This window comes from Mercenaria mercenaria, chromosome 5, assembly GCF_021730395.1.
Source record: "Mercenaria mercenaria strain notata chromosome 5, MADL_Memer_1, whole genome shotgun sequence".
Taxonomy (NCBI): domain Eukaryota; kingdom Metazoa; phylum Mollusca; class Bivalvia; order Venerida; family Veneridae; genus Mercenaria; species Mercenaria mercenaria.
In genome coordinates, this window is record NC_069365.1 from 38591663 (window position 1) to 38610964 (window position 19302).

Consider the following 19302-nt stretch of genomic DNA (forward strand, 5'->3'; position numbering starts at 1 on the left):
TGCGGTCAGTTTATTCCTCCTGAGGCATACACCAAAGCAGGTGTGGATAGGAGCAAGTGCTGCCAAGCAGGTTTAGATTATACTGAACGCTTTTAGCTTGATTTTGACCAAAATTTGTGCCTTAATTATTTAAACCATTCCAGGGTTCTCTTCTTGCAAAAGCCCAGTACTGGTGTTGTAAGAGAAAGCATGGTTGTGGCACCAGAGGGGCTTGTAGCCATGACTTCCCAGCTGAGCGGCCAACACGTTAACCACTAGATTACAGCTCCCCTGGCAACAGACAAGAGCAGACAGCAAGCTATTCTGCCTAGGGACTGAAACAATGTTCTCTACTGCATGGAAAATAACATTATGTGTCAAATTTCAGTGCACATTTTCAAGGCCAAAAAAGTCAGCACTTCAGAAAGAAAACAGATCAGTGTTTATGTCACCGCATTAATTTCCTGGTATCTTTATTTTTATCGGCTTTGTAATCAAGGTATATAAATTATCGCCAAGCATTTTCAAAACTACCCGATCTCATGTTACTACTTGCCGAGACATAGTGTATTTCGGTCCAGTCACATTATCTACCCATATAAAAACTTACAGGAAATTTAATGCAAACCTTTTGTATCAGGTTTTCAAAAGAATGTTAAAACTGTACGGAACATAAAAGGACATTAATAGATTTGGATAGTTCCTATTTCCTCAATATATAAATTTTTCGTCACAGGTCAGTGACCGAAACTATTTTGAAGTATTTATCGAACAAAGGTGTTTATCAAATGCGACAAATTTTAAACGTACACCAGAAATTTTTTATGTCATAATGCATTTCCTATGTTTATACATGATCAACATAATCATTATTATCTTTAGTGTTCTTCTTCTTCAAGGTAGAAATAAAAGGCTCCCGAAAATCACTTCTTAAATGTATATGAACTTTTACAAATTACATATTTATCAGAAGTGTAAACATTTCTTTTCTTTTGCAGTTTAGACTCTCCTCCCGACATATATCCTTAGGACACTGGGCACATTTTTACGCAATCTCGCCAGGCACATGTATGTTTTTGACAACACAGAAAATGACGTCACTTGACCTTCAGCTATTTCCGGAAGTAAATGAAAGTAGACATGCTAAACTTGAAAACGAAAGTCGCCTTTGCATTGGTTGATAGTCAGGGGTCACGCGCAGGAGTCACCCCGTCAAAATGTATGTGCGTGGACTTTTTTTTTTTTTTTTGCAAATGGGGGGTCAATTTTCAGTTTGTTTGAAAATACCTGGGCTTTAGCATGACATGTCAGCTTTTCATCTACGAAAACATATTTGAACTCAGTATAAACACAAATCAGTAACGGAGCCAGGGTACACAGAGATTTTTGGAACTTCGTCATATCGTTCTAAAGTTCCTTTTTGATGTTGTCTGAAAGTGTCAGTATATGCATCGGATGTAAGGTATTTCCGTATTTGAGAGCTGCAGACCTAGACAATTCAGATATATTTTCAAAATGAATTTCATGTAATAAATGTTGATTCTACGGAAGCGTGAAAGGGCCATCAGGCACTAATACGTTTTATTATGTTACAGGTGCGTAAAGGATATTAAGAAATAATTATGCATCAAATATAGTGAAACACTCTTCACTTCAGCATCAAAGGCTACCCCAGCTCATGAGAAGATGGTCCATGTCATTTTCCCTATACTGAAACCCTGGAAAAATTTGAGCACTTTGCTCTTCCCCCTGCAATTTCAAGCTACAGGTACTGTGCACAAATTGTGTAGTTTAAAGCAAAAAAGACATTGACCTTTATTGTTGGATAGGTCTTAAAAATGTTTTTTTTTAGAGACATGGATTCTATTGCAGCCGACGTTTTAAAAATTTGTGGCAGAATGTCATCATTTAACTGTAATGATAATTGTTCTTGACCAGGAACATCATAATTGTTCTTGACCTGGAACATCATGTCACATTTGAGACAATTTCATGAAAGATTGATACCCTACTTATAGCGTTTTCTCATTAAATAAAGTCTTATTTACTTAAAAATTTCATCAAATCCTATCCAAATTATGCCTGCTCCCTTTTATGATAATGAGCTATAGGAGAAGAAGCTAACAACACTGATTCATAGGGATTCTGCAAAATTACAAATATACATTGTAGTATGTGCACTCACAAAAGGGTGTTGGGCTATAATTATGCGTTTACTTTGCGAATCATTATAAAACAATACAATTATTTCAAATTTTTCAATGTCAGATTATTATGATCTTATCACTAATCTTACGATCTCCTAAGAAATATTTTGGTCTCTGTACTGGCTCAGTCAATACTGGATTCTTACTAAAAATACCTTGTACTAAAACTTCCTTAAACAATTACCATTTGTCTGTTGCTGCTGAAGAATTCCCTGGAGAAATGTTTTACTTTCAGAACTTGTGCTCGGCGATTCCATGCACAGTAAAGCTTCTGCAGCTAACTGTCGCCCATTTTTCTGCTGTTGTTCACACGTTTCCACTGAAAATATACAAAAAATAAATCTTCGTAATTACTTAACAGTTAGCTTTTTATCAGAATTATTTTAATTGGTGAATGAGAGAATGTTCAGTTGTTTAGTTATATTTAGTACAAATTTCGCTAGAATCTAATGATATCTTAGCTATGAAAGTTACAGTTTGATTTGCCAGCCGAAATTTTGCCTTGGATACATATAATCAAAGGCCTGAAGGGCCCGAGAGTCGGCTAATGATTGATGTACTGGTAGTATAGTCTACCAGTTTCAGTTTGGTTTTAGTTTTTTTCTTCAACTGAACAGAGATTTTGTTACAATAGATGAAATGGACATTCAGTCGATGCCTAGTAAAACTTTGACTGACATTATACAAGTATTTAAACCCAATATGTTTCTCTAAAATTGAAGAGTGGTTCGCAAAAATAAAAAAGTTGAAAGTACAAACTACAATTTGACAGGTGACACTAAGATACTGCCCATGACTATAAATATTTTTCCAGTAAACATTTGCCTCCGGCATTACCAAAACAGGCAATTATCGGCTGGTATATATTCGCACATGATAAAATTTGAATATGAAAATTTATATATTGAAATTTTATAGCGCGGATTGCCACATAAAATTTCTAACGGATGGACGAAAGAACTGTTCAGATATTTTACAGATAAGGGACCTGCCAATAACCGTGTCACACGCTAGGTATTGTTCAGTCATATTATAAGGGATGTGAATTTAAAGTATACTTATTTTTGCGTTTAAAGATATGTAAATGTTGCTGAGTGTCAATATATAGTGTCATGAATGTTTACACTGACAGGAAAATTGCGCATTCGAAACTAAGAGAAGTTACTCGGACTAGCTACCAATTTCGGAAAAGATAACCAATATTAATAAATGCAGTTCTTTTTTAGTTAAAACCACCATTTATTCTATTTCAGACCTGTTAACCCCTTCAAACCATGTCAGTAGTCCCCAAGTCTATGTAATTTCAATTATCCATTTTGATTCATGAAGACAGACAGGCCCAGACTGGGCTGAAAAAAAGTTTGAGCCATTTTTACGTGGTCGGTAGCAGCGTGGGTGTTGGGAGGGGTGTTCCTTCCCGCTTTGAACTGCAGTCAGATTTTGAAATGGGCATTGTGGCAGGTGGTAAAAGGGCAAATGTATCAAACTGTAAAGTGGCAATATGGGGGGAGGGTGTGGGAGGATACCCCCTCCTGCAAGTAGGGTTTGGGGTATCACCACAAGGAAATTTTGAAAATGTAAACCCTTGATACAGCCTTGGTGCGATTTCTAACTGAAAATTTTATGTTTCAATTTCTAAATATTACCTAGATTCTTTTTAGTATTACAATATTCAAAGTATGAATGACTGTCACTTCATTTTTACTTTCAGGTCATGCCTCAGCACTTGAATATAAGTCTGATATTGATTCTATGTATGTACATGTGTATTATAAAATCAATTCTAGAGTCATTTCTGTTACAATAATATCTATCATGTCTGTTACTTTAATGTTTAAATTTCATAACACAGCTCGATATTTACCCAAAATATTATATCCGGATATGATTACACTTTCTTTTATACTGCCAAAATCTCCAGTTTCAACAATATGTTTTACAAATTGTGATGATATGAAGACAGTTTAGCTTCTTCTTCCGATAATTTATCCATTTACTGACTACAAAATTCAACCCACGCAAAGTCGTAGAAGCATTGTTATAAACAGGTCACGCTGTTCACCGAAAAGTGTCCAGAATGTAGTTAGGATTCATCCGCGAAGTCTCGCGGAAGAATTAACGTACTGCACATATCTTATTCGGGTCATTTAAAATAAAGCTGTCATAATTTAATTTCATCGATGTGGTAAACTCTTTGATAAGAGACATTCCAATGCTTTCAGAGGTACCCACTCAATAAAATACTAGCAGTATGTTCTGGAACTATATTTTGTCTTTCGCTGGATGTTACGCAAGCTTTGTAAGTCTGGGCAATTCATAAAATGCACAGCACAATAAATTTGTTATTTGCGCAATGATTTTAAAGATTATTTTTTGAAACGGACAGGGTAACAAATGGATAATTTGGCTAATAAGTTAATATGCAGTTTTTATTTGAATTTCTGAACATCATATTTGCTATTTTGTGACAAAGGGCATAAAATTCGTCACCATAATCATATGCGCAAATGTATTACCAAATCCCGCAGAATGGTTATGCGTGTTTATGCTTAATGAGTTACCGCGGAAGAAAATACGTGGCTTTATTCGAGTATTGCACAATTACAAGTCATAAATATGACAGATTACATCGTATATTGGTCATAGCAAATAGGATTGACATAAATGAACTTCATTCGATCAATGAACTCTTTGAAATTAGAGACAATCCAATGGAACTACATCACTTCGCTGTGTTGTGAGGCCATTTAAGAATGAGAAATCGTGCGATAGCAAGGACTCGTCAAACGCTTGACAGCATTTAGCCGACTCAAAAATGTGCTTGAGCTCCAAAAGCGAATTAATATGTAATTGTGTCTCCTTGAATCTTATAAAGTTTTTGTTTTTGGAATTGGTTGTATGTTCGTGAAGAAATGTTGACAAGGACTCTACATGTAGATATCGCTTCTTTTAGAAATTTACAAAACCGAAATAGGAGTTTTTGGAATGGAAAAACAGTCTGGAAATAGAACTCCTGATTTATTTCAACTTTTCAGAAATTCTCAGTGAAGGATGACCTTTTTCAAAAACACTTTCAAAAGGAGAGGAATTTGATCAGAAAGTACACAAAATCCTATTTCATACAACACCTTAGAATTTTTTAACAAAACATTATGTAATATATATTATCTACTTTACTTTATGCATTACCCAAAATAGGGGTCAAAAATGCCCCTTTTTAGCTGAAATACTGAGTTGGTTTGCTAACAAGAAGAGGAAAAAGTCATTTCGTCAACATAAACAGTAGTTCAAACAAAATGAGCAGACCCATGCAGTTACTTTCCTTTTTGGTGACCCCTGGTGTAAACTAGGTATAACTATCATACTTATAATGCATCAAAAGAATGAATGGAAGGAATCCTTCAAAACTCTCATGCAATGTTAATAACTGTCACTTCCCAAATGCAAAAAGAGACAGAAAAAGATTTCCTATCTCTTTTTTATCACTCAGATATACTTATGTAATCAACTGCTTAAGTATTGAAAACACATTTAGCACTCATCTCAACAACACTATTTCCTATAACTATTATGACCCATTTTATATAGATACACAGATCTTCCGTGTAACTGATTTCTCTGATACAGTTTAATGTATTTCCAAACAAAAAGAGATTACTAATTTCTGCTGCAGGTAAAAAAAGGAACTTTATTATGATGCAATAATACCTTATGACCATCAAAAGTCACACTTGGGAGATAAAAGTTACTTCACAGGGACGTAAAAGCTGTATTAGTGTACTAAGTAAAGACTTGTCCATGTGGTGGGCATGTGGAGGTCTAAGATCAAAGCAATCTCTCACTCATTATCTGCCCTTTTTTTTCTTTAAAACAGCAGTAAATTGGACCTCTAATTCCCTTTCTTTTGCTGAAAACTAGTGTAAGATTACACTTTTCCTACATCATTTATTGACAATAATTAAAGAACAGAATCTATTGTTTCTTTATTACCCATATCCGCTAGCTACAAAGAGAAACAAATTACTCAGCTTATGAAATTGTACACGGAAAAAATATTACATTTTGCTATGATTAATCTATAGGAGCGGATCTGAAGGCTAAAGCTTTTGCTTCCCTAAATGTCCTACCACTTCTTACTCTCTTAAGCCTCTCAAAAAATTGCGGAAATTAAATACAGTCAAGACACTTTTAACTTAACTACTTTGTTTGTTTCATTTGAATGTGCACTTCCTTAAATTCAACAATGCACTTTACAGAAACTGTTTTTCCTTATTACTTTTTTCCCTATTTGGAAAGATTTACGAGTTGTCACTGTACACACCAAAAATCTACGAAAAAGTAATAATTTGACATAAAATATTCTATAAATAGATCGATCAGGGATGTTACATGTGCTTCAAAACAAAACAACATTTTAGACTTCCAACAATTCCCCTTCAGAACTCTCAACAAATAGCTCCGAAAAATCCTTTTCAAATACGTTTATTGCTTTTTTTTGCTTTTTTTTACCCATGGAATGGAAAAGAATTATTTATAATCATCTTCATACATTACATCTGTTTCATTTTCTCTGACTTAGAATAATGTCCACATACAACAAAACTAATTTCTATTGCTCAAGTTGCACATCATAAAAAACCATGTAACAATTATGAGAACAAAGCAGTGTGTTATAGTTCCTACCTATGTAAACAGGAGGAGACACTTAAATATAATATATACCCTATCAATACAGGCACTTCAAAACTCAAAGAAGAAATCTCCATGACAAGTTTCATGCTAAGCTAAAAATTGAAGCAAACCTTGACTGACAAAAACATATAATTCAATATCATCCTGATAATTATATTACTGCGTGTGGTAACAAGAGCACCGCCTTGCGGGTGCTGAGGCTCATCTGATTTTTTTTGTATAATAGAAATATTGTCCTACCCATGATTTTCTAAGTCTAAAAAGGGCCATCATTCTTGCAAAAAGCAGGATAGAGTTATGTTTCTTGATGTACAGTGTCCACTTATGATTGTGAAAAACTGTTGCAAGTTTTAAAGCAATAGCTTTGATAGTTTATGAGAAAAGTTGCCTTAAACATAATACTCAACCAAGAAAATGATTTTCTAAGTCCAAAAGGGGCAATAATTATTGCAAAAAGCAGGATGGAGTTATGTTGCTTGCTGTACAGGGTCAGCTTATGATGGTGAACAAGTGTTGCAAGTTTCAAAGCAATAGCTTTGATAGTTTAAGAGAAAAAGTTGACCTAAACATAAAACTTAACCAAGAAATCTGATATTTTCTAAGTCCAAAAGGGGCCATAAATCTTGCAAAAAGCAGGATGGAGTTATGTTTCTTGATGTACAGGGTCAGCTAATGATGGTGAACAAGTATTCCAAGTTTCAAAGCAATAGCTTTGATAGTTTAGGAGAAAAGTTGACCTAAACATAAAACTTAACCAAGAAATCTGATATTTTCTAAGTACAAAAGGGGCCATAAATCTTGCAAAAAGCAAAATGGAGTTATGTTTCTTGCTATACAGGGTCAGCTTATGATGGTGAACATGTCTTCCAAGTTTCAAAGCAATAGCTTTGATAGTTTAGGAGAAAAGCTGACCTAAACATAAAACTTAACCAGGCAACGCCGACGCCGACGCCGACGCCGACAACCGCTCAAGTGATGACAATAACTCATCATTTTTTTTCAAAAAATCAGATGAGCTAAAAAGAATGTTTTAAGATTTAGAAGCAGATCGTCAAAACACAGAAATACTTGGTAAAGAAACAACATCTTTACCAAAACTCTATCTGTCCAGTACATGCTCTACCTAATTGTCCCTTACATCTGGATACTTGAAAATTATTCTAAAAAAGTTGTCCCCCTTTAAAAATGAATGTCATTTGTAATGAACTAAAAACATACAATTGCTGATAACTACATTCAACCTTGTTATGTGAAATTTCAGCACTGGGACATTGTTGCAAATGCATTAAAATGAAGATATTTGTCAGTATGTAAAGAGTTTTTAAAGGTGTTCAAAGTGTGGCCCTGCAGTCCTTCTCCAGAATTCAATGTATGTATCAGTAAATTGACAATTGTTTTGTAGATTCATATACATGTTTTATATGCTGTTCAATTTTCTATTTTCATGTAAAACAACCTTTTCTTTCAATGACATGTTTATTTCAAAGATACACTATGATGTTGTTTGATTTTTTCTCAAAAATGGGGCTAACCGTTAACATAACTTCTCCCCCTCACTGTTCATATATGAAAGACTTTACCCTACCTTTAATGCACTGTGTATAAAACCTCTACCATACCCCTAACACTCGGTAAAGGAAATCTTCATCACACCTTAAATGCATTTAAGAAAAGCATGTATCTTACCCATCTGCATGTAAAGAAAACCTTCATTTTTCACTTAAAAATGCAAAATAAAGAAAACATTTACTGTATATACTCATAATGCAGTGATAAACTGCCATACTTTGCTGAAAAACTATCTGTAAAGTGCAGAGAAGAAGTTCTCTTTTTAAACCATAAAACATAATAAGTATTGTAAAAAAAACATTTGAAAATCCCACAATGCATTGCTTCCTTTCTGTGACAGCTGTTTTTGCAATATTCCCATAATCTATTATTTGCAAGTATTTCTTTCCCAACAGCTTTTGAAGAACTGAGGAGGAAAAATAATTTTCAAACATTAGTAAAGGACATTAATAAACATCAAATATGAAGATTAATAACTTCCCCCTAAAACATGTGCAACTAAATGTCTTTCTTTGAATATTTCACCTCTACAACAAAATGCTAGGAAAGCAATGTGAACTAAAGATAAAAGCATGGACTATATTGCTAATGACCCATTACTGCATGTCAAACATTACCTGATCAACTGATGATACTTTTGACTAGACAAATTTAATTACAGGGGCCACTCAACTCATAGCAATGGTTATTATTGCTTTTGTTACTTATCCATTTTAGCACCCATTTGATATTTATTCAATTCCAGACTTTGTAGTAATCTTTCTTTGGTTGTCAAGCAATTTATATTAACCATAAAACATACAGGGCACATATACTGAGGACACAAAGTTAGGAATGGAGCTTCAGGTTAGCAGGTGAGAATCTGAATGTGACAAACTAAATATATAAATTTACTAAAGACCGCCCCCCACCCACTCCTAAAAGTTTATTTCATTCAAATGAATGTATAATTCTGCAATTTATTGCTGACTTCAATAATGTCGACATGCGTGATACTTATACCAGAATTGCTGATGTAAATTTTCCCCTTGTGTTAATGCAATGCATAATTTTTCTTTTTCTTGAAAGGGAACTTATTTAACATGTTATTACATGTTCATTCCTACAGTCTTGTTGGATAACATCAAAATCTTTTTAAAATTACACCAAAGATTCTTTTGACATTACTTTGCTACTCAACAGACATTTACCAAGTTAGTCAAACTGTGCAGGCTTGAGCAACACACACATTACACATGACATAAATATCTTCTTTAATGAAAGTGTGTTATCATGACGCATTTTATAATTCAACGTAATGCCACTGGTAAAAAAATCTCTGACTTTCAATTATATTGTTATTTTCAGTATGGGGGGTAAATATGCTTCAGTACTTAGTACTTCCAGCCAACTGTAACTTGTTTTATTTTGCCAATTCCAGCCTTCAACTTACAAGACGAGTCTCCCAAAATCTGAAAAGTATTATAACAAGACATTGTTCGAAGTGTACGTAACAAAGACTTTTTTTACATAGTCCACTTCTCAACTGTCATTCAGGCACCAACAGAACATACATGTTGCAAAACATCGAAAATATTTTTTTATATCACAACACACATAAAGTTGTTCTACATGGCTTTTTAAAAAATCTCCTATACAATTACTGCAAACAACATGTCCTTGAATTAACCACTACAGTTGAATCATTAGCAACACTTTTTCAATGTTTTCATTTTTTCTAGTTCTAAGAATCACCATAAAACTGATGCTTCAGAAATATTGCTAATAACAGTCTCAAATCAGACTTAATTGGCAGTCTCCAAGAATGGCAGCTCAATGTTTCTTTTTCAATATTTCATATTTGCATGTCAGAGTTATGGGACTTGTTGCTACCAACTAGTTTTACAACCCCGAAGACATGTTGTGAAGTTTCAATTCAATATCTGCATTGGTTTTGCATGCAAAGCTTTAACCAGGATTTTCTAAGTCCAAAAGGGGGCATAATATGGACGAAATACATGTCAGAGTTATGGGACTTGATCCAGTGTGGTTGGTCATTGACCAAGAAAAAGAAAACAATAAGTTTCAAAGCTATATGCCTGTAAATGATAGCTATATGTACTTGCGTGCAAAACTTTAACCAAGATGTGACACAGATGCCAACGCCAGGCTGAGTACAATATATAGCAAGGACTATTCTTTGCACAGTCAAGCTAAAAATGACCTAAATTAACTGAACACATTTTATAACTGGCAGCCTTCTTAATTACTGTGAGAGTTCTCTAAGGTTAGATTTGGAAAAAAAATAGTGGTATAGACATAAACTGCTTTATGTAATAAAACAGTAACACTTAGGTAAGACAGTGACAGCGGAAAGTAATAAGGAATACTGCTTTTATTCGCTACTGATAAATTCGGCTTTCAGTCAACACCAGAATAATGAACGTTTTGTAACTCTTGCCACATCATGAACAAATTAGCATCATATCATAAAAAAACAGTAAATAATTTACACGAATAATTTACTCGAAAACTGTTTGACAAATAACTGACAAAACTACTTATCCAGTTGCTTGACGATTAAAAACAGAATTATTACTTCCAGAAACCGTACGACATGCACTCTGCGGGGGAATTCTGCATTTTATGTTTTTCCTGCATTCCTGCATAATACTGCAGTAAAATTAAATTACTCGCCAAAAAAACGAACATGCTATATCCCATCAAAATTGTTGGTGCAACATCTATATTTATAGCGGATACCCCCAGCAGAGCCATTCAACAAGAGGGCCTTGATGGGCCTAAATAACTTGTCTGAGTTTCACAGGCTGCTTGAATAACATTATTGATAGTGGGTCACATAATGGAGAATACCTGTGAAATTATTTATAAATTGGCCCAGCATTTTCTGACAGGGTTTTTAAAGTTTCCCTATATACGCATACAGGAACACAGAAATTATTACATTTCAAAATATTTAACAATCCGTAACATGTCACATTAGTAAATACTTCCAGTTATTTTTCTTAAAAACCTACAATACATACTAACCCTTACCCTGCTAAATTTCTATAATGAACTTGTCCATCTTTCAATTTGGACTACACTGGTCTCAAAGGCAGAATCATTTGCTGCCAGCAGGCTAAGGGTTAAAGCAGTAAATACTTAATTTCAATGCTGCCTGCAACAAAAATATTTAAATGCAGACAAAAATAATGTGTTTATAAGTTACCATTTAAAATATTATCCATTTAAAATATTACTGACACAGTACACCGCAATTTGATGCACACAATATTGCATAATTATGTGGACTGTATGTATATATAGTATAGTAACAAAAAACGAAGTCCCAAAACTCTGCAGAATTTTTTTCTGAAAGAACTTTACATGAACCATGCACAAGTAAGGTTGCGGTACTGGTACTGATCACTTGTGTGAAGTTCCACTAAATTATGTTTAAGAACTGTTCAAGAACTGTGCAATATTGTAATTGAACTGCAACTGAAACCATTTAAGAACAGCTGTACTTGAACAGTTCAAAAGCTTTGTTCTTGAACTTTTTGAAAATCCTTGGTGTTCTTGTACTGTCCTTAAAGAAGTCTAGCACATTTAACACTTAGGTTTGTGAACAGTTCACAAACTAAATTTACTCTTAAAATGTTCTTACAAACAATTTGAACATATCAAGAACAGTTTTTTGAACATTTTGTGTTCTTCATATTTCCTGAACAGCTTGATAACAGTTTTTGCACATTTTAAGAACAGTTTGTGAGCATAAATTTGGTGTTCTTCATTTGTCCTTATGTGTTCTTAAAAACATTTCTTGCACATTTTAAGAACATTTTATGTTCTTCATATGGTCCTGAAGTGTTCTTATAAACAATTTTTGCACATTATGAGAACAATTTATGAACATCTATATGGTTTTGAGGTGTTCTTTTGAACAATTTTTGCATGTTTAAGAACAGTTTTTGACACTGAAAGTTTTTAAAAAGGTCCTTAAAATATCTTTAAATGTTCTGCATGGGTCCTTGAAATGAATTAATCTCTTGATTTTGTAAAAAGACTCTGCTTTCTTTAAATGTTCTAATTTTAATTCTATTTTAGAACAGTTCAAGAACTATACTTTAGGAACAATTCTAGGACAATAATAATTATTGTTCCTAAAACAAAGTTCTTGAACTGTTCTTAAAAATGTTACAGTTTCAGTTCAAGAACTATATTTTAGGAACAATTCTAGGACAACTGTTCCTAAAACAAAGTTCTTGAACTGAAACTGTAACATTTTTAAGAACAGTTTGTTCTTGAAAATTTGTCCAATTTAACATTTCTAAAAATGTACTTGAATTGTTCTTGCGCACTTTAAGACAATTTAGTTCTAGTACAGCTCTTGAACACTATTCATGAACAATGCTAGAACATTTCTAAAAGTTGGGGGGGGGGGGGAACAATTATATTTATAATCTAATTAAGACTGAATTTATAACCATATGGCACCAGCACAGGCCCATGTGGTGGTATCACTCAACTGGTTACAAGACAAGCAAAAGGAAGCAAAAAATCTTGCTTCATTAAATGAGAATTATTAGCTAATAAGTGGAGGATTTGTACCACACTCTGTCTGCAGTAAACATCGTAATCATTATCATACTTTTAATCCTAATATTTGCAAAACAGTTAGTTGTCATGTGACATGAATGTGACAAAATAGTTATGTATCCATCTAGGTAATTAAAGTATCCTTTGCTATAATCAAAAGCTGTAAATGCTGATCAGTTTTATGCTTTGCACAGATGGATATGGGGACGGTTTTCATTACTGCAATTGCAATGTCTCCTTCCATCGCATTTTCGATGCATTTATAAAAACCTGTCTGATATTATGCACAGTATTAAAATGCAATAATTACATGCGAAATTGTCGAGATATTTTTCAGTGAGATTTTTTTGCACATTTCAAAGCAGCACACAAGCAATTTGTTTTGGTGGAATGTAGTTAAATGTCGCAGTATCCATAGAGTTCAATGTCAGCAGCCCTCAAGCAATTTGTTTTGGTGGAACGTAGTTCAATGTCGCAGTATCCATCAGTTCAATGCCCTTACAAAACTGTTTTCTGGCATGACAATGGCAACACACTTGCCAGAAACAGACTGGCTATTGGATGGCCTCCCTGACAACAACAGGGTATGATACTGGCACTACAATTTCCATTTTTGGAAATAAACTGGTATTAGTGTCAGTATAATGTCAGCATATGGTTACAATTTGGCAACACACTAGATATAATTGACAAGATGTTGTCTTTTTTTAAATAGCACCTGACTTCACAACAGTATGGATTTTCTATCTGTCTGACAGTACATTGGATATAAATTTACTCAGAGCAGATTCTGACAATACACTAGTTACACACTGGCAATATATCCATCTTAAAATTAGCAATTTTCACAACAACAAAAATATTACAAGACACCTTATAAAAATGGCTGAGTATTGATTTTGTTCCCTCCAAAATTATTTTCAGTTTTAAATAGTTTTCCAGCCTTGGTGGGCACAATGTAAAGGTACCTTTTCATTATTTTACAGTTATTTGTTTTCATTGTAACACAGAATCTGTCCTCAACAACTATTTGTGCTAAACAGAAGTAGTTGCTGAACAGATACAGAAAATTTAGAAGTCATGTATTTTTGCTACCCTGTAAAATTAAACATGCTGATTTATTTTGGTCAAATATTTTGATGTTCTTTTGATTTCAATCTTATGTTATTAATAACTGAAATAATGCAAATCTTAATTTCTAATAAAATTTACTCACAAACAAACAAAGGTTTTAAGTTTAAGGCTGCACTGCACATTAATATTCATATTAAAGATAAATATAAAAGAACCAATATACTGGCACAAAACTGGAAACAAACTTACCATACACTAACAATGCTATAATGTTACAATGACAATACAATGGGAATAAAGAGAATTTTCCTATGGGAAATAAGTAAGATTAACTCAATGAATGAGTGATACTTTCTTGACAGTATGTTGCCATATATTGCCAGTTTAGTACCAGAAATTTTCTAGCCAGTTGTTTTCTAGCTAGTGTGTTGCCAGATCTGACAGTAGTCTGGAAAATACGAATTCACACCTATTGTCAGCTTATTGGACGTTTGTTGTCAATCTTTTTTAGTGGCAGTGTGAAGTCATTTTGATGTCAGTTATTTTATTGGAAAATGATAAGTTTCATCTCTATCTTTGAATAAAAAGTCACATACTTCTGATGTTGTCTGATTATAATGAATTTTAATCACTGTCCAGTTTGTAGTCAGCTTATTTCCACTGTGTTGCCAGATTATTACCACTCTGTTGTCAGATATGGTATTAAGCTGGTAAACTGCACTGGTTTTAATTATCCAGAACTGATAATAGCATACCATAAAATTGACAACAGACTGACATTAAACTGGTAACAAACTGATCATACACTGACAATGCAATGGTATAACAATGGCAATACTGAAAATTTTCGTAAGGGTATAAATGCCAGAGATATATTAAAAAAACAAGAGCTGTCACTAATGGTGACAAATGCCCCCGCAGCACCTTGACCTTTGACCTGGTGACCCCAAAGTCAGTAGGGGTGGTGTACTCAATAAGTACTATCAGCATGTGAAGTTTGAAGGTCCTGAATGAAGCGGTTTGCATGTAAAGTGCCTTCATGCAAAAAGTTAACATTGGCCCCTGTGACTTTGACCTTTGACCTGGTGACCCCAAAGTCAGTAGGGTTGGTGTACTCAATAAGTACTATCAGCATGTAAAGTTTGCAGGTCCTGGGTGAAGTGGTTCGCAAGAAAAGTGCCTTCATGCAAAAAATTAACATTGGCCCCTGTGACCTTGACCTTTGACCTGGTGATCCTAAAGTTAGTAGGAGTGGTGTACTCAATAAGTACTATCAGCATGTGAAGTTTGAAGGTCCTGGGTGCAGTGGTTCGCGAGTAAAGTGCCTTCATGTAAAAAGTTAACATTGGCCCCTGTGACTTTGACCTTTGACCTGGTGACCCCAAAGTCAGTAGGGTTGGTGTACTCAATAAGTACTATCAGCATGTAAAGTTTGCAGGTCCTGGGTGAAGTGGTTCGCAAGAAAAGTGCCTTCATGCAAAAAATTAACATTGGCCCCTGTGACCTTGACCTTTGACCTGGTGATCCTAAAGTTAGTAGGAGTGGTGTACTCAATAAGTACTATCAGCATGTGAAGTTTGAAGGTCCTGGGTGCAGTGGTTCGCGAGTAAAGTGCCTTCATGCAAAAAGTTAACATTGGCCCGTGACCTTGACCTTTGACCTGGTGACCCCAAAGTCAGTAGGGGTGGTGTACTCAATAAGTACTATCAGCACGTGAAGTTTAAAGGTCCTGGGTGCAGTGGTTCGCAAGAAAAGTGCCTTCATGCAAAAAGTTAACGTTGGCCCCTGTGACCTTGACCTTTGACCTGGTGACCCCAAAGTCAGTAGGGGTGGTGTACTCAATAAGTACTATCAGCATGTGAAGTTTGAAGGTCCTGGGTGCAGTGGTTTGCGAGTAAAGTGCCTTCATGCAAAAAGTTAACGTTGGCCCCTGTGACCTTGACCTTTGACCTGGTGACCCCAAAGTCAGTAGGGGTGGTGTACTCAATAAGTACTATCAGCATGTGAAGTTTGAAGGTCCTGGGTGCAGTGGTTTGCGAGTAAAGTGCCTTCATGCAAAAAGTTAACGTTGTGACTAATGAACGAACGAACGGATGGACAGTTGAAAACTAATATGCCTCCCTTCTGGGGCATAAAAAGTGAAAACTGAAAATCAATGTGTGTAAAAAACCAGGTAGACTTCATTCTGGTCATAATTTCAAGCGTCCCAGAAGAAATACCTGAACTAATCACTAGTTTATGAGATATCATTTTCAACAAATATCGAGATATTTTCTCCCCCCCCCCCCCCTCACCCCACACACACACACACACAAAAAAGTGAGTGTAACATCCCTTTAAAAGAAATATCTAATACAATACACTCAGCATAGTATTATGATAGGAAATCATGTAATTAGGCAGAACAGGTTCAATGTCCTTTAAATATCAATGTCTTTTACAAAAAAGTGAGATATTATTTACAGAAATATACCCAAATAAGGAAATTTCTTATAGAGGTTGAGTAATTGGAGACAGACTGAAGTGAAACAAGACGGAAAATTTCATTGGAAAATGATAACTGCATTGTCTGACATTATAAGCTGACCCCTCCTTTTTTTTATTTGCAGTCTCAATTACTATAAATCAGTAAAATCTGATTGAAATATACAATAATTTGGAAGGTAAAATTTGCAATTCTAATATAAAAGAATGCAACCAAATTTATCTAGCATTCTATTAAGATATTTTAGAACCAAAAAACCAAAATGATACTAGAGATATGCTTTTGAGACCCACAACTGCCTATAATCATCTAAAAAGTAAGTGAGTCTTTATATACTGTTTACTTAATCCACATGTGCATGCGCTTTCTTGACACCAAAAGGACGCCTATACTACTACTTCTAAAAGTAGTATAGGCGCCAGTTTGGGGGCAAAAATGCGCAAAAAATCTGAGTGATTTTTGGTAATTCAAGGGCCATAATTCCGAAGTGCCTATGCCGATTTGGCTAGTTATCGAACTTGGCCGAGCACTTATTGGCAGACACATTTTGTTGAAGTTTGGTGAAGATCGGATGAGAAGTGTTCGACTTAGAGTGCAGACTAGCTTTGTGACAGACAGACAGACAGACAGACAGACACACAGGCTGGAGTAATTCAATATGTCTCCAACACCACTGTGTGGTTTGAGACATAATAACCAGAAAGGCTGAAACACTTTAATTCAAACACTCTGAATACACAGAATAAGTCACTATAATTAAGTCTACACATTCCTAAGATTTCTGTAGGATGTGCTACCTCATGTATTTCAACAATATTTTTTTAATGTATCAATATATCAAAATATAATATTTCTTAACCAAGGTCACTTGAAACAATTGTCGCAGTACAACATCTACACAGACACAGACTCAAGCTTCAAATCGTCATCATCAAATACCTATATACCGGCAGAACTCATACACTCGAAACCCGTTATAATGCTATTCGATATACCGCGGTATTTGGTATAACACGATATGGTCTTGTCTCCCAAATTTAAAAAAAACAAGAGCTTCCATGGATGACACATGCCCGATGCACTTTATAATAATATTTGCCATGCATTTAGACCTGACCTCGCTGTCTGCGGCGACACATGCTTACTGTGTCACCTTACGTATTATTAAAATCCATCTTTGAATGACAAATAGGACCAGACACGCCATCAATGCACATCATAAAAAAGACCTTTAACATCTAAGTGTACTTGACTTTGAGCTAGGACCTGGCTTGCATGACATGTTTCTTGGTACATTCATGCAAGTTATTTGAAATCACATGATGACAAAGATTGACGGACACGCCATCAATGCACTATCCTTAATAGCATGTGTGACCTTGACCTTTGAGAATGGACTGGGTCTTGCGCGTGAACGTCGTCTTAACTGTGTAACATTTCATGCAAGTTATTGAATCACATCGATGAAAAATATGACCGGACAACGCCAAATCACTACTTAAGTCTAAGTGTACCTTGACCTTTGAGTAAGACTGGTCATTGCGCACAGTGTTTACTGTGTACACATTCATGCCAGTTATTTGAAAATCATCATCGATGACAAGATATGGATGACTACGCCATCTTTGCACTATCCTTTAAGTCTAGTGTTGACCTTGATCCATTTAGCTATGGACTGGGTCTTGCGCAGATCTCTTACTGTTGTACACATTATCATTATTAAATCCATCTTATACAAGAATGACCGCCCGCATCAATGACTATCTTTAATCTAAGGTGACCTTGACCTCTGCTATGGACTGGTTTGCGCGGACAGTCGTCTTAGTGTACACATTATGCCAGTTAATTTGAAAATCCACAGCGATGACAAAGATAATGGATTCCGGACACGAAAATTGCGGACAGACTGACAGACTGACAGACCGACAGACGGTTCAAAAACTATATGCCTCCCTTCGGGGGCATAAAAACCCCCGCTATTGTAATTTACACTACCGCGTGCTTCTCACACAGCTTTATATGTTTACTTCCTGGATTCAGAATTTCAACTTTCTTTTGGAATTACGACGAAATGAGAAGATGACACAGCGTTATAATTTTTTAAATGTATTTTCCAGTAGCATATAAGGTAAATCAATGTCCCGTTTATACACTTAGAATTTGTTATTGAAAAGGAGGCATCGTTCAAAATACGCCTAATGCATTACTGGTGGGTGGGGTATTGCGCAATCGGCATATATGGCCAACCCACTTTATAAATTTAACCCCGCTAGATCCGCGGGTCTCAAACCTTGGACCCCGACGGCAGTGTTATAACGGGGTCCCAGTGTATTAATTCCAGGTTGTGAGAACAGTGATGACTGATGACCACACGAATCTGCCATTTTTGGGAATTACCAGTATTTCTGCTTAGAGACTCTTGTAATAAATGCAAAATGTATGTAATATATGCAAAATGTACGGCACTATTTTTTGGTACAGCTGAAACATTTAATACACTATATTGTTGTAACAGGATCATTTTAAAAAGTTAATTCACTTTTATAAATCATGTGACAATTAGGGGCCTGTACGTATCTATGCAACGAAATAACATAATTCGCAATACAGGCTTTGATTTAAAAGGTCTCAGCTACCATGGCCATATTCAACAGGTAAAAACTGCAAAGATTGCTTCACATTAGCATCCACATAAAATTTGTAGCAGCTAAAATT

At 35.0% G+C, this 19302-nt stretch overlaps 1 protein-coding gene across 9 annotated transcripts in view; it reads right to left on the reverse strand.

Annotated features, from left to right (window-relative positions):
* Positions 1-19302, reverse strand: part of LOC123556906 (ets DNA-binding protein pokkuri-like) — a 135169-nt gene that overhangs the window by 31365 nt on the left and 84502 nt on the right. For all 9 annotated transcript variants that reach the window (XM_053543238.1, XM_053543240.1, XM_053543239.1 and 6 more), the window contains one exon: positions 2371-2505. In XM_053543238.1, coding sequence (XP_053399213.1) covers positions 2371-2505 — 135 coding nt within the window. The remainder of the gene's footprint in view (positions 1-2370; positions 2506-19302) is intronic.